Source organism: Aulonocara sp. 'chitande type north' Nkhata Bay, linkage group LG12 (assembly GCF_057382095.1).
Source record: "Aulonocara sp. 'chitande type north' Nkhata Bay isolate Kocher_YH1m ecotype deep benthic linkage group LG12, A_spYH_male_GT1.1, whole genome shotgun sequence".
In the NCBI taxonomy this organism is placed as follows: domain Eukaryota; kingdom Metazoa; phylum Chordata; class Actinopteri; order Cichliformes; family Cichlidae; genus Aulonocara; species Aulonocara sp. 'chitande type north' Nkhata Bay.
In genome coordinates this window covers 39,553,699-39,579,969 of record NC_141355.1, presented here as the reverse complement: position 1 = coordinate 39,579,969, position 26,271 = coordinate 39,553,699, and the positions used below count along the sequence as shown (strand labels likewise).

At 48.3% G+C, this 26,271-nt stretch overlaps 2 protein-coding genes across 8 annotated transcripts; both read left to right on the top strand.

The window, feature by feature from the left end:
* The first annotated feature begins 196 nt into the window (after positions 1-196).
* On the top strand, positions 197-6,728 carry shld3 (shieldin complex subunit 3). 6 transcript variants are annotated; one of them, XM_086257792.1, is made up of 5 exons: positions 197-275; positions 369-471; positions 743-1,764; positions 1,830-2,058; positions 5,587-6,728. In XM_086257792.1, the coding sequence occupies exons 3-5, from the start codon at positions 1,589-1,591 to the stop codon at positions 5,788-5,790; spliced, it is 609 nt and encodes a 202-aa protein (XP_086113918.1). In that variant the 5' UTR covers positions 197-275; positions 369-471; positions 743-1,588; the 3' UTR covers positions 5,791-6,728. The 6 variants fall into 6 exon arrangements, with proteins under 6 accessions (XP_086113918.1, XP_086113917.1, XP_086113913.1 ...); XM_086257791.1 differs by having other exon boundaries at positions 199-275; positions 369-454; positions 743-2,058; XM_086257787.1 differs by having other exon boundaries at positions 199-275; positions 743-2,058.
* A 663-nt stretch (positions 6,729-7,391) lies between these two features.
* On the top strand, positions 7,392-26,271 carry LOC147318113 (phosphatidylinositol 3-kinase regulatory subunit alpha-like). Of its 2 annotated transcripts, XM_086257785.1 has the most exons (17): positions 7,392-7,596; positions 10,232-10,685; positions 11,460-11,589; positions 13,755-13,847; positions 14,294-14,365; positions 14,449-14,565; positions 14,665-14,863; positions 16,941-17,023; positions 21,968-22,073; positions 22,168-22,266; positions 22,798-22,978; positions 23,050-23,175; positions 23,428-23,570; positions 23,842-24,018; positions 24,090-24,164; positions 24,470-24,640; positions 24,724-26,271. In XM_086257785.1, the coding sequence occupies exons 2-17, from the start codon at positions 10,494-10,496 to the stop codon at positions 24,911-24,913; spliced, it is 2,154 nt and encodes a 717-aa protein (XP_086113911.1). In that variant the 5' UTR covers positions 7,392-7,596; positions 10,232-10,493; the 3' UTR covers positions 24,914-26,271. The 2 variants fall into 2 exon arrangements, with proteins under 2 accessions (XP_086113911.1, XP_086113912.1); XM_086257786.1 differs by lacking the exons at positions 7,392-7,596; positions 10,232-10,685; positions 11,460-11,589; ... (3 more) ...; positions 14,665-14,863; positions 16,941-17,023 and adding an exon at positions 18,468-18,941.

The following is a 26,271-nucleotide window of genomic DNA, read 5'->3' as shown; positions in this document are numbered from 1 at the left end:
TGAGCGTGCTCAGAACACATGTTAAGCTTGTTACTTAAGCCCAGGGGTGGGCAACTCCAGCCCTCGAGGGTCTGTGTCCTGCAGGTTTTAGGTCTCACCCTGGGCCAACACACCTGAATCAAATGATTCATTACCAGGCCTCTGGAGGTCACTTAGTCATTTAAATCAGCCGTGTTGGATCAAGGACACATTTAAAGCCTGCAGGACACCGGCCCCCGAGGCCTGGAGTTTACGTGTGCTCTAAGGTCAAGTCAGAGAATGCTGGCAGGAAATATGTATATTTTTTATTTACATATTTTAAGGCAGAGATTCAGAAGGAAATCTGAAATGTTTAAAAGTGTTAAATGAGACTACTTTGTACTTTGCAGGATGTTTTTATTTGTGTTTGATGAAAGACTAACATCACAGTGCTGAGCAGCCTGTAGCTTCAGACCTGCATCTACTGCTGGAAACGGTAACCGGAGCTCACCGGCAAGTATGAGTGATGTCACGTAAAGTGAATCACAGCTGTTCTGAAATCAGGTGATCATGAACTGGTTGATGTGTAGTGTAGAAATCAGCAGGAACCTTTTCTTTAAATGATTTCTGCAGAGCGAGTTTTACAATTAAGAATGAGAAAAAGCCTGAAAGACAAATTTGATAGTGATTTATTTTTGAATTTATGGCAAAAGTTTAAAAAGTTTTTTCCACTCTTTGCTATTTTTATGCAACTGAACAACCATCGTTTCTCCATCGTTTGCAGGAAAATGCGAATAGATACATGGAAATGCTGCGAGCTCTGCGCAGCTCACAGCACAAACTTCTCCGGGCTCCCTGAAGCTCTTCTTTGGATGTTTCTGCCTTTGTGGATGATGAGCAGATGTTTCCAGATGTTACTGTTTATGATATCAAACTTTGATGAAAATCAACGACTGTAAAAAAGACACGTTTTCAACTTAAAATGACTTCCGTATCAGCGTTACATCAATATCGCGAGAGTTGGAGCGATATTTGCTCGACACCGTCCATGTTAGCTTCCTGGAGTGGTTCGCGGCTGCTTGATGGAGGCGCGCGGGTCTGAGGTGTGGAGGTGGGCTAGAGTCATCACCTGTGAGCTCGGAGAGGCCCGCCGGTAAATACCGGCTCTGCTCGCCGGTCAGCCCGGTAGCTAACGTGAGCTAGCAGCAGAGGCTAAAAACATTAGCCCCCGGTGCTCGAGGGAAGTTTGGTACCTGAGCGCGAGCTGAGCCTGAGTTGACTTTAAAGCCACAAACGTCAAAAGTCACGGAGTCGGTAAAGATTTGTTTGAATGTGACATTTCCGGTCGGGATGCTGTGTAGTGTGAATGCTTCTGTCAGCGTGTGTAGAAATGTGAACTCTGGAGCATGCGCAGTATAGTTTCTGCTGAGCATTTTTAACAGTTAATCCTTTCACCACTTGATGACGTTAACGGGCTGTCGGTCTGAATGAAACGTGCTTCATGTCTGCCTGGACTGACGTCACAAAGAGGAAGATGATGATGGTGAGGAGGAGGGTGTTGCCGCCGGTCCCCTGACCCCGTCCGCCTGTATGGGGGATGTAGTCCTGCACTATCAGCCTGGATCAGCTGATGAGCTCGGCTCACTGTTGGAGACTACGCAGAAGCTCCTGGAGCCGTTCCCTCTCCGTGCTCCTCCGGCCTTCACGCCGTGGTTCCCCACGCTCACCGGAGACTGCCGCCTGCCCATCAGACCTGCGAGACCAGCTCCTGTCGTCACGTGTTTGGATGATTCACCAGCAGCAGAGGTGAGACCCAGAGATGGTGACCCAGAAACCCACTGTGATCTCCACCCTGTGTCTCCTAACAACAGACCTGAGAAGCAGCCACACAAGGACAAAGATGGTGCCCTTTGCACCGGCTCGGAGGTCAGGCGGAGCAGGTGGAGCGTCTTCACGCAGAGAGGCGTCCTGCAGCAGAGCTCGCAGTCGTTGTCCAAACAGTTTCACCACGCCGTCTCCGTCCACGGGCTCCACCTCCGCCAGAGGGCCAAATGGGTGATCGGTGAGCTGAACTGCGGAGCAGCGAGAGACATCGAGGAGGTCGGTGGAATGTTGTAGAAACTGTGAAGCTTTACAATGTTTTAAAATTTTGTTTGAAGGCTGATGAAGATGTTAAGAGTGAGGAAAAACCACAGACTGGAGCCAGACGTGAGACGGTGGAGTGCACAGGCACACACCTGCTAATCAGCGCTCAGTAACATTCACTCAAAGTCCCAGAATGTCTCTGAGTAAAACTCAGCCAGCCTTCCTGGGGTCAGTGCACTGACCTCACAGCAGCCATGTTATTGGTCACATGATGTCATTAAGCAAACAAACACATTGCAGAGGCCCAGTTCAGGTGAAGCTAGCAGACAGCTAGCTGTCAGTCAAAGAGGCCACGCCCCCAATAGACCCTGTGCACGAGACAATGCTAACTTCCTGGTTTGAGACCGGATGTGGGGTTGTACATTTCCGGTAGCTTTACTTTGCGGTCAATCACTACTGCAAAGATATATCCTCCACAATCATGTCCAAAACTTGAAAACGGAAAGATGGCGTTAAGTTACAAAGAGCAGAAGGTGGGAACACTCACCGCTGCTGTGTCATAAAAAGTCTAATGATCAATTTTGACGTTTAAAGCGTTTAGATCATCAGCTGTTTACATCACTCAACACGAGCAGAGCTGCATCACTGCAGCAGAAGACACATCGTCCACATGCAGAAGCACATGTCTGTGTAGTGACTGGTCTCATGATTCAAACAGGCAAATGTTCAGCATTCAAACTACAGGTGAAGAACAGTCAAACCAGATGTTTCCCGTTATGTTGATATCAGCTAGTCCAGTACACACCTACACAGCATGTTAACAAACCGTGAAAACAGCCACACAAAAAACGAATGACTGCTGGTAACGGTTTCTATACATTAGTATGTAAGAAGGGTATGTTGTGACTTACCTTCAAAATTACAGCGGTCCCTCGCTATAACGCGCTTCACCTTTCACCTCGCTGTTTCACTGAGTTTTTAGTGCAAGTTTGCTGCTTATTTTTACAGCACATTGTGTCCTGCGTCCTGATCGCTGCAGACGATCTCCTCCGTCTCTCCTGTACAGTCCAGAATCGCTGCATCGATGCTAGCAGTGTGACTCTGCAGTGCAGTGCTGTATGTCCACGATGTCCACCAAACGTTTTGCACCGTCAAAAATAAAATCGGCTCCTTGATTTCACCTCTCGCTGGTTATTTTTAGAACATAACACCCGCGATAAACGAGGGACCGCTGAGAAATATAACATTTGAATCCATTTTCTCTTTTGCTCTGAGGCGCGGGGGAAAATATCGACAAGCCGATGAACATCATTTACAGATATGTTGGGTAAATGCCCGAGACATCTATAGAAATGTAAATCGCCACTTGATTCATTCATTTGCTTAACTTGTTTTGGACCGTAAACCAGGCGAATAGGAGACCGGAAACAAAGCTCCCCACAGGAGTTTCCACACCGGAAGTAGCATATGCTAACGTGCACATAGTCAATTCAATTCAAATTCTTTATTGTCCCACAAGGGGAGATTAGTTTAGCAGCAGGGAACATAAAAGTAAACAAAACAATAATATAATATGTCTGTGAAGGTTCTCAGTCATCCAGGTCATCGTAGTCAAAGGAGCTTGCAAAGAAAAGCGTCTGGACTTCTTTAAGTTGCTTGAAGACGTTTCACCTCTCATCCGAGAAGCTTCTTCAGTTCTAAGGTCAAATGGTGGAGAGTCCCAGATATAAACCTAGTGGGAGTTTCCCCCCACAGAGGGACAAAAGGACCCCTGATGATCCTCTAATCGCCTGAGCCAAGGTGGGAAACTGGGTGTGGGTCCCAATCAGCCAGAGTTTCGGGTGAGCTCATTGTGAAACCTGGCCCCACCTTATCATGTGATGTCCTGAGGTCAGATGGCCCAGGATGTGAGTGGGTGTTAAGGCATCTGGGAAGGATCTCAAAACTGGATTATAGATGGCAGAGAGTTGGTGTCGTAAACCCCCGCCTCTGTTCAAAGATGGTCGCTCACAGTGGACATAGATGGCTTCTTTCACTCCTCTTTCAAACCATCTGTCCTCTCTGTCCAAAATGTGAACATTGGCATCCTCGAAAGAGTGTCCTTTATCCTTAAGATGCAGATGGACTGCTGAGTCTTGTCCTGTGGAGGTGGCTCTTCTGTGTTGTGCCATGCGCTTGTGAAGTGGCTGTTTGGTCTCTCCAATGTAGAGGTCTGGGCATTCCTCGCTGCACTGTACAGCATACACCACATTGTTAAGTTTGTGTTTTGGCGTTTTGTCTTAATAATATAATATTATTAACATAAAATAATAAAATGTTTAAGTCTTACTAGAACAGGTCTGTTATTAAAGCATGCTCACCTCTACAGCTGTTGTGAAGGAGGAAATTATCCACAGAGACCAGTTTGTTTATCAGGCTGGAAACACACTGTGAAGTTTTAACATGGGCGTCTATGGGGACTGACTCACTGCTGCCCCTGCTGGGTGTTAGAGGAACTGCAGGATGTTGATGTTTGTGTTTACAGGTGGTTTCGAGTAGAAGCGCAGGGCGATGTGTAACGAGAACTCCTCGACTCTTCCTCAGAGACGTTTCTTTAATGATGGCGGCGCCGTGACTTCACACTCGCTGTATTGGTTGTTGCGTGTTCTACTGGACTCATTGCAGTCTTCCTCTGAACTTCAGGTGTTGCATGGTAGAAATAAACGCTGCAGTGTGTGGGTGCAGATGAAGTTACAGTGGGAGCGGTCGCTTCCAGCAGCGTGTCCGTCTGAAACATCTGTGAATCTGCAGCTGTGACATCACATCTGCTGCACCTGCGTTCACAGCACGCACGGGAAACCTCACACGTACGAATGCTGGCGGCGGCGGCGATTGATAAATCGTCACGAGTCCGAGTACTTCTCTCGCATTCTTGCTGTTCAGACAGCTTGTAGGTGCATCGCTGCCACCTTCAGCCATAACAGTGCGTTACAAAAACAACCAAACACAAACAGGCTTTAATAATCAGTGACTGTGGAATATTTAATCATCGGGACCGTTCGTGGTAATCACCAGGTGTGTCACACACACGTTAAATATTAGAACGAAGCCACAGAAAGAAAACTTTATTTGCTGGTCAAAGTTAATAATTTGTTGGCTCTCAGAGAAAAACGCCAAAGATTCGCAGCTTCCAGGTTTTCCACTGACGTCTCGCCATGAAATAACGAGTGTGTGAGTCAGACGTGCTTTATCAGAGATGCAGTTTCTAAGCCTCCACAATCTTCACGCTTTAAATGTTAAAGCGGGCACGAGGACTGTGAGTCTGCTCCTGGTTAATGTTACCTGTGGACGGCGCCAGCGTGGACGGCGCCGGCGTGTGCTTTCTTCCTGCGTGCTGTGTCTGCTGATCCTTATCGGAGTGTCCGACCTTCACCTTGTTTCCACAGCTCGTCACATTTTAACGTCCCACAGAAATAAGTCTGCTCAGCAACAGAGACGGAAAATACAAACAGCTGTTTGATGTTGTCACATTGTTTACGTGGAGTTTGCTCCTCCTCCCCGCAGGTGTGGCGAACTCTGAGCCGCTTGGCGCGAACTTCCTGCCTGCCGTCGTGTAACGCCAACATCCAGCGCGAGCGCGGCGAGATCTGGGTGTTCTGCGACGTGCTGCACTCCGAGCAGGTGGGGCGCTTCCTGAAGGAGGAGCTGCGGCTGTCGGGGAGGATCGACCTGTCGGTGCGCCGGCTGGGAAACGTCTTCAGCATGTAGAGCGCCCCCTGCTGCACTCGCTTGGGTTTCTGCAGACGTCGCAGCTTAGACGGAGGCTGCAGTGACATCTGCGGGGGCAGCTTCGGTCTTATTCTTTGTCACTGTGGTTTAACCTGCAGCTCGGCCCGGCCGGCATCAGTGTGAGTCACAGTGTGAGTCCTGATAAGAATCAGCACCGTAAAAGTGATAAAAGGAAGCAACAGTGAGAGTGAAACGATCAGACCCACTCAGGGAGACGCGCTGTGTTACAGCAAGCTTTCTGCCATAGCTAACATTCTTGTTTTAGAGATGCAGACATAATCCAGCTGATGTTTATCAGCTGTTCACATCAGGTTGTAGCTGGAAACTGTTGATGAAGACGAAGAAGCTCCAAGAAAAATCAAGTTAGCATTCTGCTCTGTCTTCAAATAAACCAGCGTCCGTTAACAAAACCCTCACAGAGCACATTAAAAAGAACAGTTGGTGTTACAGAGTGCACACTGAGAGCGAGGCTGTGTGATAGTGAATGAAATCTGCTCATCAAACAGCAAATCCACGCTGCCATTTATCCACCGTTCAGGCTTTCTCTGAAGGAAACAAGGCGAATATTCATCAAGTGTTCTGCCATACTGGCTTTATGAGCAGATCAAACCCAGTTTCCACCAGTAAGCCTGACCTGTGTCAAACAGTAATATGTGATCAGGAGCTGTTGCAGCTGTGCGCTGCGTCCACACAGGATGTAAAAATATATCTAAGTTAAGCTAAAGCTGTTTTTCCTCTTCATCAAATGCTTCAAGGGCAGAAACCCATTTATATTTTATTCAAATCTACTGAACTATTCATGAGCTGGGGGGAGGGGGGTGCTCCAGCTGGATTTGTGTGTTGTGTGTGCGTTTGTAAAGTGTTTTCATACTGATGTTTGTCATCCTTCTCTGATGCCAATAAAGCTTTTTTAATATTTGTAATAAGTGTCTGGAGTTGCTGCATGTGATGTGACTGTTCTGGAAAAGCTGCAGCAGTCACATGATGCTGGAGTCTCACGCACACACACACACACACCGAGCAGCCTGAATGAATGAGTGCAGCATGAATACAGTACAACCCCCATCCCTCTCACACGCACTCTTTTGTTGCTGTGGGCTCTCTGCACACTGCGTTAAAAAAATATCTGGGTTACCGGATGTGACGTAAGCACCCAGCCCCCGTTTTCAGCTTTAATCGCTTGTCAGATCTTCAATCCGTGTTTCTGGCTCATTAACGCCTCAAATATATGATGCAATAATAAAGGAAACGCAGAATACGTGACTATCTTCGGTTTGCTTAACGTCTCACTTGCTTGAAATTAGCACTATTGATTTTTAAGCACGTTCGTATCCTCAGGTTTATTGTGAAAGACATTCGGAAATGTAACATTTTGATCGCTTGTTTTATTTAAAAGAAACACACATATTTGATACATTAAGCAGAAAATAAATAACTTTAACATTTAGATTTTGGATTCTGATAAACACTATTATCCTGAAAACGAAGCATTTACGGTTAAATTGAACTTTTACGCCGATGCTTCGCACTGTAAAATTAAAAGTCCCTTTTATTTTGAAAGCCCGTACCGGAACCTCTGTCTGTCACGCGCACTTGACACCTGTCTCCCTGCTGTAATACAGACGGACGAAGCACGAGTGTCTTCATCTGGGAAATAATCGATAAAACAGCGGCACGTCTCAGCTTTGAACTCCATCAGGAGGTCGTGTGCCCTCACTGCTTCGTCATGGCGCCCGCTGCTCGTGCTGTTGGAGGCTTTTATTGGTGAAACATCAAGAAATAAAGGTGAGACGTTTGAGCGTCTGAAGCTAGGTGGCTAAGCTAGCGCTGGCATGCATTGTCGTTTCCCGTTTCCTGAGGGGATCCATCGTCTGAAAGCTGCTCCTGATGCTGTTTTACAGCTTCTGGGAGCTTTACTTAAACTCTGTATCGATTAAGATTTCATGTGGCTAAAATAAAGTCAAAGTGTTTGGTTTTAGGCTCTGTGGGATAAACCCCGCGAGGTGGAAAGTCCCCTTAAAGTGGGTTTTTATTCCTTTTCTGCTCTTTGAGTGACGAAAGTACCTTTAAAACCCGACAAATGTTCTCTGTTTGGTGTGTATGTTTGTATTTTTGTATATTGTGTGTATTTTATAATTATTAGCATTTTTAAATGTCGTCGCTTTTTCATTTATACGTCAATTTATCCAGAAATTCCAGTTTATTTAAATTAAATCTTAACGCATGTCCGCTTGAACCTGAACTAATTAAAATTCGTTAAACGACTTTAAAAAAAAAAAATTTATCGGTCGATTAACGATTGAAGAGAAATTGCCGAAATTCCGATTCCAGCTCCTCAGTTTCGGGCTTTGTGTTTTCGGAGTAAACCTTTTTCAGCCACACGGGAAACTAAAGGCATCAAATCTGTTTCTGATTATTGGTTCAGTGTCTGACTGTTAAACGTCAGCAGGGACTTATTCTGCTGATGTTGTTAAAGTGTTGTGCAGCATCCACAGGCGTGTAACTCATTGTTGTCCCAGTTTATTATTCTCAGTTCTTATTTTCATGTTTTATGTTAGGATTTAATGCCAGAAATATTTTTCACAAATTCCGAAGTTCAAAATTAAAATTTGAGCTCTCCAGCTCCGAATCACGTGATCATTATAAACGTCTGTGAACAGAACGCAGTTTGTGGATTAACTGGAGGCGATTTTTACATTTAAATGATCAAAAACTAAACACGTTTCATTTCTGTGGTTGGATTTAAGCTACAGTTATTTACAGCTTAACAACAATAATAATAATAATAATAATAATAATAATAATAATAATAATAGTATTCCTCAGATGATTTTTGTCACGCGATTCATAAATAAACATAAAGGTGAACCACTGTGGAAAATGAGGCTTTGTTTGCATAATAACAATGTTGTCTCATTTTTACTGTTATACATCCACATTCTTCAGAAATGAGAAAAGTTGTGAAATCCTCGAAAAAAAGAATTTATTATAGCGATGATGATGATGATGAGGCGCCTGATGAAGACCTGGAGTGTCTGAGTTATAACAGGAGCTGTCAGCAGCAGCTTTTATCTGAAAGCTTTTATTTTGATGGTCTGGTGATGGCCTTAATGATGGTGTTCACGCATGGCGCCGCCTTCTCTGACCGCAGCCGATGCACCTGTCCTCCAGTCTGACCAATCAAAGTCTGAGGTCTGGGTGGAAGTGATGGATGCTGCAGGTCATCAGCACTCAGTTCACAGCCAGCGTCCCTGACGGGGTGGGGGTTGGGTGAAGGCCTCATTAAAGCTGAACCATCTGCTCCATCAGGCGGTGCCGGTGTGAGGAGGCAGGTGACGCTCGACCTGCTCTGGTGTCTTTTTCAGAGAGAGTCTGTGTTTAAGCACAAAACTGCAGCCGGCCGTGACTCGCTGAAGCACTCGGAGGTTTCTGAGGCTCGTGGCGTGGAGTCACGTCTGATGCTCACAGCTTCGGTGAAACGTGTTACAGAACTTAAAAATGTCTCATTGTCTTTGTACCGTTTTCTTTTATTAATAGGATTGGAATAACTTGCATATTATATTATTTACATCATAAAAACATAAATTATATTTTTAAATAAAACAACCGTGTAGATCATAACGTAAACGAGCTGTGAGCCGCTGCTCGCACTGTGGTGTCATGTGAGCACAGCTCAGTGTTCAAGCAGTACAAAGCAAACAGGGAAACTCCAGGAAATGTAGTTTTGTTTTTTTTTAAATTTCTAATATTGTATGAAAAGCAAAACTGCAAACTTGACTGAATCCTTTCATTGAACCATCACACACACTCTCTGCGCACACGTGGCAGCGCTGCTGCTGTCAGTGTGTTCCTGTGTAACAAACTGCAGACATGCGTGTGCGCATTAGTTTGACATCCCTCACACGTCTGTAACACTGTTCATGTTGCCTTCATATGAAGTCATTTAAAGGACAGGAAGTCACTTCATGTGTGTCCTGTTTCTGCATGTTTGACAGCCCTGATTTAAACGGTTGGTTATTAAAATAACCCACAGTGAGTTCTCCTGGCTGCGCACTAACGGAGAGCATCATGAAGACACGAGGATATTCATGAAGATCTGAAGCTTTGTGTTTAAGTGCTGATGTTTTCCGACGGACTCTGAGATCCGAGGCAGCGGGAATGACAGCGGCTCGCTGTGGTGGCTGAGCTGCTTCCTGGGGGAAACCCAGCACTGCAGCAGAACCAACGAATAAACTGACAGGAAGTTGGTTCTTCCTCGTTTTAAAGGTTAAATAAACGCTCGGGGAGCAGTTTATTAGGTACAGACTGTGTAGAAAAAGCATTTTTGTTTTGGAGCTTTTGCTCGTTAAATGATGAAAGCGTCTTCTGCCGCATCGCGTTCCTCACACTCATATGTAACCTTTGACCTCTCGTCTCTCAGGTGACCCGTCGCCTCCACAGATGTGGCCGCTACCTCTGCTGAGACTGCTGTTCATGAACCGCGAGGACGCGCTGATCGAGCGGCTGCGGCTCGGCCTGGAGGGATGACAGGACTGTGGCGGACCAACATGGAGACAGGGGAGACGCGCGTCCACGTGGATTCTCCTCTTTAGACCCCCTCAGGACACGGACTCAAACCTATGTTCATATTTTTTCACTCAGAGCTGTTTTGTTAGTTTTCGTGAAGCCATACTTGAGTCAGGATGAGCTCGGAGGGCTTTCAGTACCGAGCGCTCTACGACTACAAGAAGGAGAGGGAGGAGGACATCGACCTGCACGTCGGGGACGTGCTGCTGGTCACTAAGGGGGCGCTGCTGGCGCTCGGCTGCACCAACGGAGCCGAAGAACGGCCGTCGGAAATCGGCTGGCTGCCTGGTTTCAACGAAACCACACAGGTACGATGCCGCAGCAGAGACAGGAAGTGCTTTCAGACCGCACGAACCTCTCCCGTCACAGGAAGCTCTTCTTTTAGCAGAAGAAAGTAATAGAAGTTCTTAGTCTTTATTTTGGAGTCTTTTTGGCTCTGCTGGCCGTCTCTGTGAAAGAGCTGATGTGGTGACATCAAAGGTTACAGCAGTGGAAGCTCTGTGATAGGCTAATAACCTCTAACACACAGAGATGTGAGGCAGAGCTCAGTCTGGGCGTCTTTGTTCATTTAAAAGCTGCTGTGCAGACTGAACCCTGGTGCAGCTCGTTCAGTCACAACTCCTGCAGCAGCGCTTCCAATAAATCCTGCAGTCAGTGAAGCACTCGCTCTATTAGCACATGTGATGGAGGAAATGCTCCGTGTTGACTCGTCAAAGTGAGATATTTTACTTGCGTTTCCTCTCGGCTTCTTTTCGGTGATGCAAAGAGAAAACGAAGCTGAAGTAAAAGTGGAGGAGCGGCGTAGCTGCACGGCTCCGTCATCACGAAACTCCACAAACAGCTCTGCATCCCACATCCTCCTCGCTCCGACCCCACACCGAGGAGCCCCTCGGTGTGGGGTCAGAGCGAGGAGCTCAGGTTTTCTGACCTTCACGTTCAGTCCAGTCTGTTAGAAAGATGGTGGGATTAACGGGGAACGCTCGTAGCGTTTCTGCTGTGTGACCCAAACTAGCCTCCAAAAAATGATCGTTACTGACTTTATATGATTCTCACATCTGCGATCTTCGATTCGTGTACGACAGGAAAAAGGCGACTTCCCGGGAACGTATGTGGAGTTTGTCGGCAGGAAGCGGATGTCTCCACCCACCCCAAAGCCCCGCCCACCCAGGCCCCCATCTGCAGCGTCGGTGAGGGCCGACTCGGAGTCAGAGGGTGAGTAAAGTCGCTCAGATGCTTGTAGTTTGTTACCCACGTCCAATCCTGCTGAAACTTGTCCAACTTTTAAAACCTGAACAGCAACCATGGACCATCCTAATTATCTGTCATGTAGTCGTTCACACAGGACTTGTCTGGTGTTTGATACGAGTGACGAAGCTGCAAACAGAAGTCGTAGATTACAGGTTTCGACTCCACTTTGGTTCAACTGTGTGACTAGTTTGCTTCAAACCAGCTCGTTTGCTTCTAGAGTTGTTTTTTGTTTTTTTTGAAACTGTTAAACGTGTTTTTTAAACATCATCCATCTTCATCCGCTTTATCCGAGGCCGGGTCGCCGGGGCAGCAGCCTAAGCAAAGAGGCCCAGACCTCCCTCTCTCCAGCCACCTCCTCCAGCTTATCCGGGGGAACACCAAGGCGTTCCCAGGCCAGCCGAGAGATATAATCTCTCCAGCGTGTCCTGGGTCTGCCCCGGGACCTCCTCCCGGTGGGACATGCCTGGAACACCTCACCCAGGAGGCATCCTTGTCAGATGCCTGAACCACCTCAGCTGGCTCCTTTCGATGTGGAGCAGCAGCTGCTCTACTCTGAGCCCCTCCCGGATGGCTGAACTTCTCACCCTATCTCTAAGGGAGAGGCCAGCCACCCTTCGGAGGAAGCTCATTTCTGCCGCTTGTATCCGCGATCTCGTTCTTTCGGTCACTACCCACAGCTCGTGGCCATAGGTGAGGGTAGGGACGTAGATCGACCGGTAAATTGAGAGCTTCGCTTTTACACTCAGCTCCCTCTTCACCACGACGCGAACAAGACCCCGAGATACTTGAACTCCTCCACTTGGGGCAGGAACTCATCCCCGACCCGGAGTGGGCACTCCACCCTTTTCCATTTTTTAAACATGTTATTGAATTTTGTCATATACGTCAGGCCAAATAAAGAGGCCGACGTGCCTGCATGACACGATGTGGAGCCGTCCTCCTGGTGTCACACAGGGTTGTATAAAAGCGCTCTGAGAGGAAGTGCTTATGTTTTAAAAGCAGACTGAGCTCGAGCGTCAGCCGTCCCAACATCCCAGCACAGCAGCAGAAACCAGTTCCCCAGTTTATGAACCAGTGAGCACAGCGACATAGATGAGAAACATCAGGCTGCTAAAACAAACACATCATGTATTTTCTGCTGATTTTATAGAAGAAGAAGAAAAGCTGGCGTAAAAATGCAGATTCAGAGACGATCAGCTGTGCAGCAGATCTGATTAAAACGATGCACGGGAAGACGGCAAGAGAATGAAGACAGTAAATAATAAAGCGAGTAAATAAAAATGTAAATTATTGCTATTTCTTGTTTATATTGTGTCCTCGGGCGGGTCGAGGAGGTCGGCAGGGAAGCGTCACACATCCAAACACCACGGTCACGGAACACGTTAGCTTCCTTAAACCTTCAGTTAGAGGTAGACGTGATGCTCGCCGTCACATGGAGCCAGAACAGATTCTGATCTGGGACCAGCCGAAAGCCTGAAAGAGGGAGCCGTGAAATCTGTAAACCGACACTGAAACTTGTTTTTGTCGCTCTGCCCTGAAGAAACTGAAAGGTTTCAGCCCGATCGCTCGCTCAGTGATTCAGGTTCCTTCAGCTGCTTCCTCAACAGAGCAACAGCACACACCTGTGTGTGTGACGACCCTGCACCTGGAAGCTAGAGCCTGAGAAGACTCGAGCAGATTAGAGACGCTCACGTCCTGATACACTCCTCAGAGACACACACACACACAGACACACAGAGCTCGGGTTGAGTCAGGGCTGCGGTTGCTGAGTGAACAGATCTGCTGCCACCCGCCTCACAGAGCACAGGAAGTGTGCGTGCGCGCTGTGTGTTTGTGCGCGCTGTGGTTAAAGCTGCTGGCAGCAGAATCCTGATTATTGTTGTTACCTGCGTGTTTCACAGAACTGTTTTGCTCACTCAGCTTCCTGTTGCCTACATCCTTTCAAAGTAAAAGCTGTTATATGCTCTCATTTCCTCCTCCATAATTTTAGTCCCCCCCCCCCCCCCCGGTTTCCTTGTATACTTTATGACATCATAAAGGTTAAGGGAGGGAGATCAATGTCTCGTTATGAATCTTATTACTTTGACTTTTGAGTTGAAATCTTGCGTGTGCTGTTTGTTCTTCTTCAGGTCTCGTGCTGCCGGACCTCCCCGAGCAGTTCGGACCCCCGGACACGGCCCCGCCCCTCCTCAGCAGACTGATGGAGGCCATAGAGACCAAAGGTACCGAACACACTGACGTGGATTTCCAACCAGTTCCCGTCTCTGTGTCTGGTTTCAGAGTTTATCTTTGTTGTTCTTCTGAAGCTTCGAGACGCCTACATCTGCAAACGGCACACTAACCCTTCAGATGCATTCACAGCTTTATTCTGACCTTTTCTTCCGTCACTCTGATGTCACTGCGTTGGTGTTTTCCAGCATTTAAACTGAACATTTGAAGCTTCGTGACTTTCAGTCTGTAGGAACTTGTTCACAGTTCTGCAGAGTTGTCAGAAATGCATTTGTGGACACTTCATTAGACCCAGCTTCAGTTTAGGAGCTCATAATACTTCTCTCTAAACTATGTTCCTCATGTCAGGTTGAACATAAAGCAAACTGAGTGTGAAGTTTGAAATATTGATCTGACGAAGTCTTCAGCTGGTGTTTGTAACATGCGTGTGTTGCTGCAGGTTTGGACAGCCCCGGCCTGTATCGCAGCCTCAGCGGCGGCGGAGTGGACACGCAGCAGCTCGCAGACGCAGGTGAGGAGGGCGTGTTTTCACCTGTGAATTACAGAACGACTGCATCGTGAAATCTCTGCTTAAACTGATGTGTTTGTTTTCAGACCTGGAGCAGCTGGAGGCCCCGTCCCTGTGTGACGGGGTGGTCCGGTTCCTGCAGGATCTCCCCGGTCCCGTCCTGCCAGCCTCGCTGCAGGCCGACATGATCCACGCCGTTCAAGGTCAGAAGAAGCCCCACGATCCCGCCCCCGTCTCCCTCTTTCACACCGCATCTGGTAGTTTGTTCACACTTCTGTCCTGTTTCCTGTTCCTGCTTTCAGAGGTCAGAGACCTAGAGGAGTGCGCCCAGTTGCTGCGGAGCGTGGCCAGCTCGCCAACTTGCCCCGCCCAGTATGGGCTGACCTTGCTCAGCGTGGTTAGACACCTGGCCCGACTGTGCCTGCACGGCTCCAGGAACCAGCTGAGCCCCCGAAACCTCGCCGAGAGCTTCAGCCCGCTGCTGTTCAGACAGACAGCCGGGTCAGTTATTAATACACACACGTGACGGGTTATTAACACACACACACACGTGACGGGTTATTAACACACACACACACACGTGACGGGTTATTAACACACACACACACACGTGACGGGTTATTAACACACACACACACACGTGACGGGTTATTAACACACACACACACACGTGACGGGTTATTAATACACACACACACGTGACGGGTTATTAACACACACACACACGTGACGGGTTATTAACACACACACACACACGTGACGGGTTATTAACACACACACACGTGACGGGTTATTAACACACACACACACGTGACGGGTTATTAACACACACACACACGTGACGGGTTATTAACACACACACACACGTGACGGGTTATTAACACACACACACACACACACGTGACGGGTTATTAACACACACACACACACACACGTGACGGGTTATTAACACACACACACACGTGACGGGTTATTAACACACACACACACACGTGACGGGTTATTAACACACACACACACACGTGACGGGTTATTAACACACACACACACACGTGACGGGTTATTAACACACACACACACGTGACGGGTTATTAACACACACACACACGTGACGGGTTATTAACACACACACACACACGTGACGGGTTATTAACACACACACACACACGTGACGGGTTATTAACACACACACACACGTGACGGGTTATTAACACACACACACACGTGACGGGTTATTAACACACACACACACACGTGACGGGTTATTAACACACACACACACACGTGACGGGTTATTAACACACACACACACACGTGACGGGTTATTAACACACACACGTGACGGGTTATTAACACACACACACACACGTGACGGGTTATTAACACACACACGTGACGGGTTATTAACACACACACACACACGTGACGGGTTATTAACACACACACACACACGTGACGGGTTATTAACACACACACACACACACGTGACGGGTTATTAACACACACACACACACACGTGACGGGTTATTAACACACACACACACACACACGTGACGGGTTATTAACACACACACACACACACGTGACGGGTTATTAACACACACACACACACACGTGACGGGTTATTAACACACACACGTGACGGGTTATTAACACACACACACACACACACGTGACGGGTTATTAACACACACACACACACACACGTGACGGGTTATTAACACACACACGTGACGGGTTATTAACACACACACGTGACGGGTTATTAACACACACACGTGGCGGGTTATTAACACACACACACACACACACACGTGGCGGGTTATTAACACACACACACACACACGTGACGGGTTATTAACACACACACACACACACGTGACGGGTTATTAACACACACACACACACACGTGACGGGTTATTAACACACACACACACACACGTGACGGGTTATTAACACACACACACACACACACGTGACGGGTTATTAACACACACACGTGACGGGTTATTAACACACACACGTGACGGGTTATTAACACACACACGTGACGGGTTATTAACACACACACACACACACACGTGACGGGTTATTAACACACACACACACACACGTGACGGGTTATTAACACACACACGTGACGGGTTATTAACACACACACGTGGCGGGTTATTAACACACACACACACACACGTGGCGGGTTATTAACACACACACACACACACGTGACGGGTTATTTATACAGACTTTATTTTCTTTTCCATACTAAGTTGAAGGAATGTTTCATAACACATTTTATGACTCGTAAGAGCAGCTAACATGGAGAGGTAAGGTTGTCGTGTTGTCGTGTTGCAAACCCCGAGGCCTGAAGCTTAGCTTAGATCGGTCACGCTGTTCTGGTTCAGGGAGTCACTGATGTCAGGAAGGACGTGAGCTGCTCGCAGGTCCTGGCACATGCACATATTTGAGGCCACACTCACAGGAAGTGTGATGATTAATGATGATTAATAAGATGAAGCAGAGAAAACCTTTGACCCATTTTGTTAACGGCACTGATGATGTTGTCTCTGTGTTCAGGTCTGAGTCGAGTCTGGATCCTCTGGTTCAGGTCCTGGAGGTTCTGATAACCAGCGAGCTCAACATGAACCAGGCCGCACCAGGTAACACACCTGCCTGTGTTCGAGTGGCTGAGCGTTGATGTGCATGTGTGTGAAACTCCCGTATGGTTGCTCTCAGCCGTCACGTTTAGTCTGTCACGCACAGCTGTTGCTCAATCGAACGGTTCAGATGAGACGGCGGTGGAAAGATGAGTCTGAAAAAGTGCAGCAACAAAGATTTGATGACGGGGTTTATTGGTAAAGACTGCACGAGGCTTTGGTTTCACTCGGGGAAGTGCTGAAGCTCTCAGCCTGACCACTGTGGCTCATTTCCAGCTCCACAGTTTTATTCTCGGACTCTGCTGAAGTCCAAAAATTATCCTCCTTTCTCTTACACTCAAGTTGTTTTGGCTCCTCCTCCTTTCTCTTACACTCAAGTTGTTTTGGCTCCTCCTCCTTTAAGATGATCAGGGATGCCTTTCTCCCGATTGGCTGCTCCTTGTGAACATGAAGTAGGTGGGGCTTATCCATCCTCTCTGACATCACGCAGATCCAAGAGTGTTTAGAGCGTTCTGAGGCCTGAGCGCCGTCCTCACACTGTCGAACGACAGGTTTGTTTTTACGTTTTACACGTCGTACAGAAGAATCAGGCGCCGTTTAAGCTCGCGGTTACTTTGGCAACATCTGTGAGGCCTTTGGGTTAAGATGTGACAGGAAGTGATCAGCCTGTGCTGAGGTACAGTCTGGTACTTTTGTTCAGCAGACGGTGGAAACGGTTGAAATGATGCTCGTGATGAAAGCAGCGCAGCTCACGGGTGGTTCCAGAACTTCCTGTTTCATGTTTTTCACAGCGAGGATGACCCAGAGCACCGAGCGTCTGTTATTATTGTTATTGTTATTATTTCATGCTTACTTTATAATGTGTCGCGGTGTAATTACGGCCTCACTCCTCTGGATCGTTGTTGGCAGCTGTTGTTAACATTGGTCCTCACGTGTGCACCGGCACACGTGATTGGCTGTTAGAAAGCAGATGATTGGCTCTTCGGCAGGATTTCTGTCATACATTTGCCATTTTGGGGGTTCAGGAATTCTGCAGCTCATTCCTGTCCCATTAAGGAAGGAAGGAGTTTTTTTTTCTTTGTTTTGTTATTTCAGGATGATGATTGGCTGAAGCATCGGGTGCTGCGGGTAACAGAGGAAAGATGGATTTGGAGAGAAATGGAAGGTTTCAGCAGATCAAACCTCTCAGATGTGACGGGAGGGAATATTTAAAGCCTGAATCAGCTGATTTAAAAAAGCACACATGATCGCTGGCGTTTGTCTCTGGGTCAGTTAAGTGGGTCAACGAGCAGCTCTGACTGCGTTAGTCACTCATCCATCGACTCATCCATCCACTCTGCTCGGCTCTGAGTCAGCCGGTCAGCAGCTGAAACGATGACATCACCCGTCCACAGAGTGAGAGATGCAGCAGACGAAGAGGGGAGGGAGGAGGGGGGTGTTGCCTTGGTGATATCACTGCCATCACAGGATTGGCTGGAGCCATCGGTGATGTCACACATCTCCAAGCTGCTCTCCTGAGCTTTGAACCGAGACTGCGAGAGAGAGGGAGAGAGAGACGGACGGGAGAAAGTTGCGTCGTTTGGAAACGTCTCCGAGCCGCGGACGGCGAGCTGGAAAAATAAAAAAGGAGGTTTTGAGGCCGTGGAGGCGGAGCAGAGCTGCAGGTGCAGAGCGAAGCCACGTCCAGCAGGCCCGAGTCGAGCGAGGTGACCGAAAATGAAGATGTAGCTGAGATGACGTCAGATTTTTGGCGGCCGAACGGGCTGAAAGCAGCGGGACATGAGAGCCGGGCGTCCGTTCGTTTCTGAGGACTCGACAGGTGACGGTTTAGGGGCCGACATGGAGCGAGAGGAGGGAGGCAGGGCCGAGGCGCTGAGGGGACGAGACAAGATCCTCTGCTACATCAACATGCAGAGCCCAGGTAGGAGTCAAACCCCCACCTGGAGGGAGCAGCGCCTGATCAGATGGCCGCAGCGGCGAGACTAAACCTGTGTCGGGTTAAACATCTGCATCAGCAGCTGGAAGTTTGTTTGCTGTGAAGCCTCAAAATGTGTTTCCATGTTATTCCTGATGTTCTCGTCATCCCACCCAAAGTCAGCGTGTTCAGGCTCAACCCGGCGGTGTGAATGCAGATGTGCGATGGAGTCGAGGTTAAAAATGTGACGTCGCTGTGTGCTTCAGGAGTCGGCACACGATGACCCCGCACTTCATCTCGTGGTGATTTCACCAGAGCGAGTGTCGGAGTGTTTCCCGAAGCGCAGATGCGTCTGAAGCGATTTCCTGCCACGCGTGAGAAAGAAAAATGGTGTCAAACCTGATCCGAGCTCAAAGTTCAGACCTAAAAATGGCCACGAGACGCGGCGAGCTCCGAGAAACTGCTCCGACGCTTAGTTTAGTTTCAGGTGTTTGTGCTGCAAAGCTCTGGTTTTCACTTGTTATCAATGGCGTGCGCCTCCTCCCCGTGCGCCTCCTCTAAAAGCTCAGACTCACTCGCTGTTCAGTTGAGCAGAAAGTGAAGCTTCAGTCAGAGGGCGAGGTGTTCCTCAGAGAAACATGAAACGTGTTGAACTTTATTTTGGTGAAGCAGACAGTCGATTTGGAGGCTGCTGTTTTCAGGCCGGATGGGCTGAACGCAGCGTGCTGTCACTTTTATTTGTGAGTGACCAAAAGCTCAGTTTCACTTCCTCTTTAACAAACGAAATGGCGCTCTTTCTCTACAGCTCGGTCCTAATATGCTCTGTTATTTTAGTACTCGAGTATTCAGTCGAATAATCGAGTATTTGGATAAGAAAGGATTTCTGACAGGTGTGTGTGTGTGTGTGTGTGTGTGTGTGTGTGTGTTGAAGAACATCGACATTCTCAGTTTTACTCTCTGCTGTGATGCAACGTTTCCTGCTGGTGTTAATAATTAATAGTTAATATAAATACTTAATCAATGTTAAGAATAATTTTCAATTATTAAGACAATTTAATAAACATTTTGTTCATATTTATGTGAATCTTGTAAATAAAGTTACTAAAGCCTTGAAACAGTTGGGGTCTGGTACCCCCCGAGCCCCCTTTAGACTCCGCCCTGTTGCTGCCTGATTTAAACATGGTGTCAGACGGAGCTCACTTTGCTGCAGCCGGTGACGTGTGGAGCAGGTGCACAGGTGTTTGTGCAGCGCCTGTTCTCAGTGAGGAGGCTCCTCCGTGCTGCCGGCACGTCGCTGAGGTTTCTGTTGGTTGTGCTGTCAGATGAAGACGCCTCCCTAAATCTGGCGTGGAGCTTTAAAAGCCCCGCCAGCGCACACGCTCACACAGTCCCACTGTTCTTTCTTTGGGTTGTGGGTCACACTGCTGGTTAGTTGTGGTTTCTTCGATATAGTCTGCACAACAAAGTGATCCCTCCCCCCTCCCCTCATCAGTCACTGATGTGTCACATGACTGCAGATACCTTTGACATCAGGGTGAACGTCAGAGTCAGTGAGTGCCTATAAATCAACAGTCGCAGGATGTTTGTTTTAACAAAGGTTTAAATACTTTCTGTTCACTCAAATGCTCACCTGTTAGCGCCCCCTGGTGGTGTGACTTTAGAACAGGTGACGCTGTGAGGAGGAGAGCACCGGTTCCCAACAGCACAACCTCACAGTGTTTCATGTAGTACAGACTCTACAGCAGCGGTAGATAACTCCAGGCCTCGAGGGCCGCTGTCCTGCAGGTCTTAGATCCAGCACAACTGAGTCAAACGGCTAAACCACCTCCTCGACATGTCTTGAAGTTCTCCAGAGGCTGGTAATGAACTCATCATTTGATTCAGGTGTGTTGGCCCAAAGTGAGATCATTGAGCTAAAACCAGCAGGACAGCGGCCCTCGAGGCCTGGAGTTGCCCACTGCTGCTCTGCAGCATGAGAGAAACTCACCCAGGAGCATTTGGTGACAGTGGGAAGGAAGAACTCCTTTAATCCGCTCTTTAAGTGATGACGTGATGAAACCTGCTTCCAGGCCCAAACTACTCTGCGTTTAATAAGCTGTTGTGTTTTTAACATGTTTTGTATCTTGTTCTATTTAATCTCAAAAAGCCCCTAAAAACAGTCAGTGATCCCTGTTTTTATTGCTGCTAATCATTTTAAAGCTCAGTGTTTAAACCCTTACGATGTAACTGCAGCCCAGCAGCAGTACATTAATGACTAACCTCGTACTGTGGATGGATGATCTCAGTTGTTCTCCTGACTGAAGTTTGGTCCGTTTACAGCATCCTGCCATCGATTGCATTTGTCTCTAACCATCAGGAACCTTCACGTTAACTTTCATCGAGTGGAAAAGTGTTAGCGTTCATCCTCCAGCATTTATGTTGGAAGTGACAGCAGAGCTGTACGTTTGAATTTTCAGAAGTCTCTCAGTCAGAACATGTTATATCATGTTTAGGTGGAAGCCAGCGAGCTAACTTCCTGCTAACTTCTAACTCTGTTAAATGTAATAAATCCTGTTTTCATGGATGTTAAACTCAATTGTTACACCTGGTAAAGCAGCAATGCTGATGATTTTATTACAGATGAAAGACAGTTTGTAACTCTCAGTGATGCCGCAGTGTTCATTTGACTTTGGGCCCAGACACAGCTAATAACTTCAGACTTAAAGACCAGATAGGATGAAAACTATTAAAAGAAACCAGGATGAGGGAGTGGAGGATCCAGGGTCACCTGGTCCAGCCCTAACTATATGCTTTAGCAAAAAGGAAAGTTTCAGGCTGAAGAGGGGCCTGAAAACTGAAGGCTCTGCCTCCCATTCTACTTTTAAATACTCTAGGAACAACAAGTAGGCCTGCAGAGCGAGAGCGAAGTGCTCTAATGGGGTGATATGGTACTACAAGGTCATTAAGATAAGATGGAGCCTGATTATTCATCCATCAAAAAGACAACTGCTCCGTCTCCGGGTGTGACTCCTCCTCCTCGCTCTCTGTTTCAGCTTTACCTCCTAAACCTGTGAAGTCTTCGGCTCCGGCTCCTTCCACCAGTTTCAACAACAGCATGGTTCTGCAGGACGCCGAGTGGTACTGGGGAGACATTTCCAGGTAACACACACACACACACACACACACACACACACACCGTGGGAGGACATGCAGGATGTACGGAGTGATGCAGAGTCTGTTTTTGCCGTTTTAGGGAGGAGGTGAACGAGAAGCTGAGGGACACGGCCGACGGTACGTTTCTGGTCCGAGACGCCTCCACCAAGATGCACGGAGATTACACTCTGACTCTGAGGTAAAGCTCTCAGTGCATCACCGGCTTTTCAAACACAGGTTTAAAATCCAGTGAGCAGAAATGAAGCGTTTAAATAATGTTTAAATGTAAAGACTGAATGATCTACAGGTGTGAAGGGTGGAAGAGCCAAAACTCGTGGATACGAGGCTCAAATAAAGCTGAGAGAAACGTTCAGCTGAAAGTCGACATTAACAGTTGAATAGAATGTGGAACAGGATGAAACCTTTGCTAATCTTGTAAGAATAAAACATTCATACAAAGTTAAACAACTTTATACTCGTTAATTCACATTTTTGAAATCCTATAAAAATAATTTACTCTCAGTGATCTGTGGCTGCTCACCTGCAGCGCCCTCACTGCCCACCAGGGGGCCAAGGCTCTACGTCTTCCAGCCGATTTACAGATTTCGTGGTTTGCACAGTTACAGTCTTGTTTGTGCAGTAAACGTCCACAGCACGACTGTCTGCTTTGTGTCTGGACGATGCCGCGGGCTCTGAGTTGACCAGCTCTCCGTTCTCTCGTCACCTGCAGGAAAGGAGGCAACAACAAGCTGATAAAGATATTCCATCGGGAGGGGAAGTACGGCTTCTCCGACCCCCTGACCTTCAGCTCGGTGGTGGAGCTGATCAACCATTACAGACACGAGTCTCTGGCCCAGTACAACCCCAAACTGGACGTCAAGCTGCTCTACCCGGTCTCCAAGCACCAGCAGGTGGGTCGCGCTCTCTGAGAGTCTGCGTTTGGTTAACGACGGCGTCTGACCGCTGCGTTGTTGTCGTTCAGGATCAGGTGGTGAAGGAGGACAGCATCGAGGCGGTGGGGAAGAAGCTGCACGAGTATCACCTGCAGTACCAGGAGAAGAACCGAGAGTACGACAGGCTGTACGAGGAGTACACCAGAACGTCGCAGGTACGCTCGGAGGAAGTTCTCTAATAAAACTACAGATTTGTCAAACAGAACTACAAACAGTGATGATCAGGATACTTACAGGGTTTTTAAGAAAGAGCTGATTCTTTACTTTTAGTGCTCGATCATTTAAGGGTGTTAACGGGGAACTCTGAGTACTGGAGTAGAAGAGGACTGAGAGACTACAGTTAATTAAAATGATTACATTTAAATTATGGTAAATAAAACATTCCTCCTCTTCCTCCTCCTCATCAGGAGATCCAGATGAAGAGGACGGCCATCGAGGCGTTCAATGAGACCATAAAGATCTTCGAGGAGCAGTGTCAGACTCAGGAGCGCTTCAGCAAAGAGTACATCGAGAAGTTTCGCCGGGAGGGAAACGACAAGGAGATCCAGAGGTAAGCCGCTACCATGGCAACTGTGACGGAGCTCGTTGAGGGGAAAGCACATCTACACACACTAAAAGGAAGCCGGTTGCCATGGCAGCAGAGACTGCAGGAAGAAAGCCACCTGCTGGTAAACGAAGTTCGGAGTCAGAAATGAGCTTCAGCTCAGTTTGATCTGAAAGATGTTTTTATATCGAAACGACAAACAGATGACGAGTCTGCGCGCTCGCCGTGCAGCGGCGTATTTGTCACGTGACAGTGAACTCCCGCTGCGTCTCCGCAGGATCATGGAGAACTACGACAAGCTCAAGTCCCGCATCAGCGAGATCGTGGACAGCAAGCGCCACCTGGAGGTGGACCTGAAGAAGCAGGCGGCCGACTACCGAGAGATCGACAAGAAGATGAACAGCATCAAACCAGACCTGATCCAGCTCCGCAAGACCAGGGACCAGTACCTGATGTAGGTGACGCCCAGAGCGCAGCACTGTGACGCCCGGTGTGACAGACTAATAACTGTGTGTGCGTTCACAGGTGGCTGACTCAGAAAGGCGTTCGGCAGAGGAGGCTGAACGAGTGGCTCGGCCTGAAGAACGAGACCACAGAGGAGTAAGTACCGACCGCACCAGCGGCTCAAACTGTTTGTTTTAGTGCCCAAAGCCTCCGTCAGCTGCTCCACCCAAAGGAGGAGGAGTCACAAATAAGTCCAGCCTTTAGAATTCAGTGTGACTGTAAAACGATGATGGCAGGTCACTTTGTGTAGCCACAGAAACCTCGTTAAATTTACCTGAAAGGTCAAAGGTCACACAAGGGGGCACCAGCCCACACAGTGCAGGCAGCTCTCAGCCTGAGCAGAAAGTAGAAGTACTCGAGTAAAGCAGCTTCCTCACAGTCCTCTGTCTCCGCCCTCTCAGCGAGTACAGCATGGTGGAGGATGAGGAGGACCTTCCTCATCACGACGAGCGTCTGTGGCGCCTCGGAAACATCAACCGCAGCCAGGCGGAGTCTCTGCTGCGAGGGAAGAGGGACGGCACCTTCCTGGTGCGGGACAGCAGCAAGCCGGGCTGCTACGCCTGCTCCGTGGTGTAAGCAACACTCCATCTTCCTCCTGCTCCTCTTCTTCACCCGTTTGCTGCACATCAGCCTCACCTCTCTTTCTCCCCCACAGGGTGGATGGCGAGGTGAAGCACTGCGTCATCAACAAGACGAGCACCGGCTACGGCTTCGCCGAGCCCTACAACCTGTACGGCTCGCTGAAGGAGCTGGTGCTGCACTACCAGCACACGTCGCTGGTCCAGCACAACGACTCGCTCAACGTCACGCTGGCCTTCCCCGTCTACAGCCAGCAGAGACGGTGACCCGCCCCCCCGACATCGTTTACACGCCCCCCTCCCCGCCTCTCCTCGTTTCCCTCCTCTGACACAGATCAGCGTCTGGATGAAGCTTTTTGTTCAGGCTGACGCGCCGATAAAGGTTTTCCTGTGAAAGGCGACGTGAAGCTTGAACTTCCTGCGAGGAACACGTTACAGACGTGCCCGTTTCACGCTTTCCCTTCTGTCAGCATGCTCAAGGTGCTCCGGGCTGTTTGTCTGTTATGTATCGATGTCGCCGAGGAACAGAAGCGAGGCGGGGACGCCGTGTTTCACGGGCGGGGCTGCTGTCAAACCTGGTGTGACCAAAATCTACAGACTTGATGATTTATTCAGTATGACCCAAAATGAGCAGAGGTCAGAGATCATTGGTTCCTCTGACTTCTGTAGGACTGGAAGTATTTGTCGCCCTCTGGTGGCGTTCAGGTAGAATGCAGGTGAAGGTGTTTCCTGACTGACCCTGCAGCCATGTTTCCCCGCCTGTGTTTAGTTTAACTTTGTGCGACAGTTTCCGGTCCTTCGTGCAAACTCGACACATGTAAACATTAATACGTTTGATTTAAAACGTTCATTCTGACTCTTTGATTTCAGCCTTTTGTTCTCTGTGATGCGGCTCAGAGTCACAGCAGGTCGTGCGCTGGCGTTGTTGAAGAACATGTTTCAGTCTGAGGGGGAAACGAAGCTCAGCCCCGACGGGTCTGATCCGGCGTGATACGGGCACGTGTTCGGCCTGAGCGCAGCGGGCACGTCGGGACGATGAATGCTTTAATCATGGCGCTGATCCGGCTGCAGCTCGGACGATGAGCAGGACGATGATGAAGAGGTCTCGGTGTGAACACTGTGACTCTGGACGAGGGCTAAACCCGACCGAGCGAGGACTCGTCCCCGCCTCCCTCCCGTGTTTCAGTTCCTCAGTTTGTGCATCCTGGACTTCGCCGCTCTTTAATTCTTCTTTTCTTTACGCGCCCGTCAGCACAAGTCCGAGGTCTGGATCAGAACCGAGGTCGATCATAAACGAGCGGTGGAAGGTTTCAGTCGTGGAATCGAGTTTCCTGAACTTCGGACTAAACAGCCGCTGAACACCGGTTTGCTCAGTTCGACCACTGACGAGGTTTTTATGGCTTATTATTATTTTCCTGTGTGGCTCGTTAGAGGACACGCCCCACTGTGACACTCAGTACGGAGGCGTGGCCTGAACTCCCGCTGAGACGTTTGAAACGTGGATGCTTCAGGTTTGTGGACTTTGTGACGCCTGTTACTAAAAAACCAAAACTGTAAAATGTTTGAGATGAACTGTTTGGAAGCTGGAATAAACAAAAATGTCGGCCTTTACGCTGAAACATTGA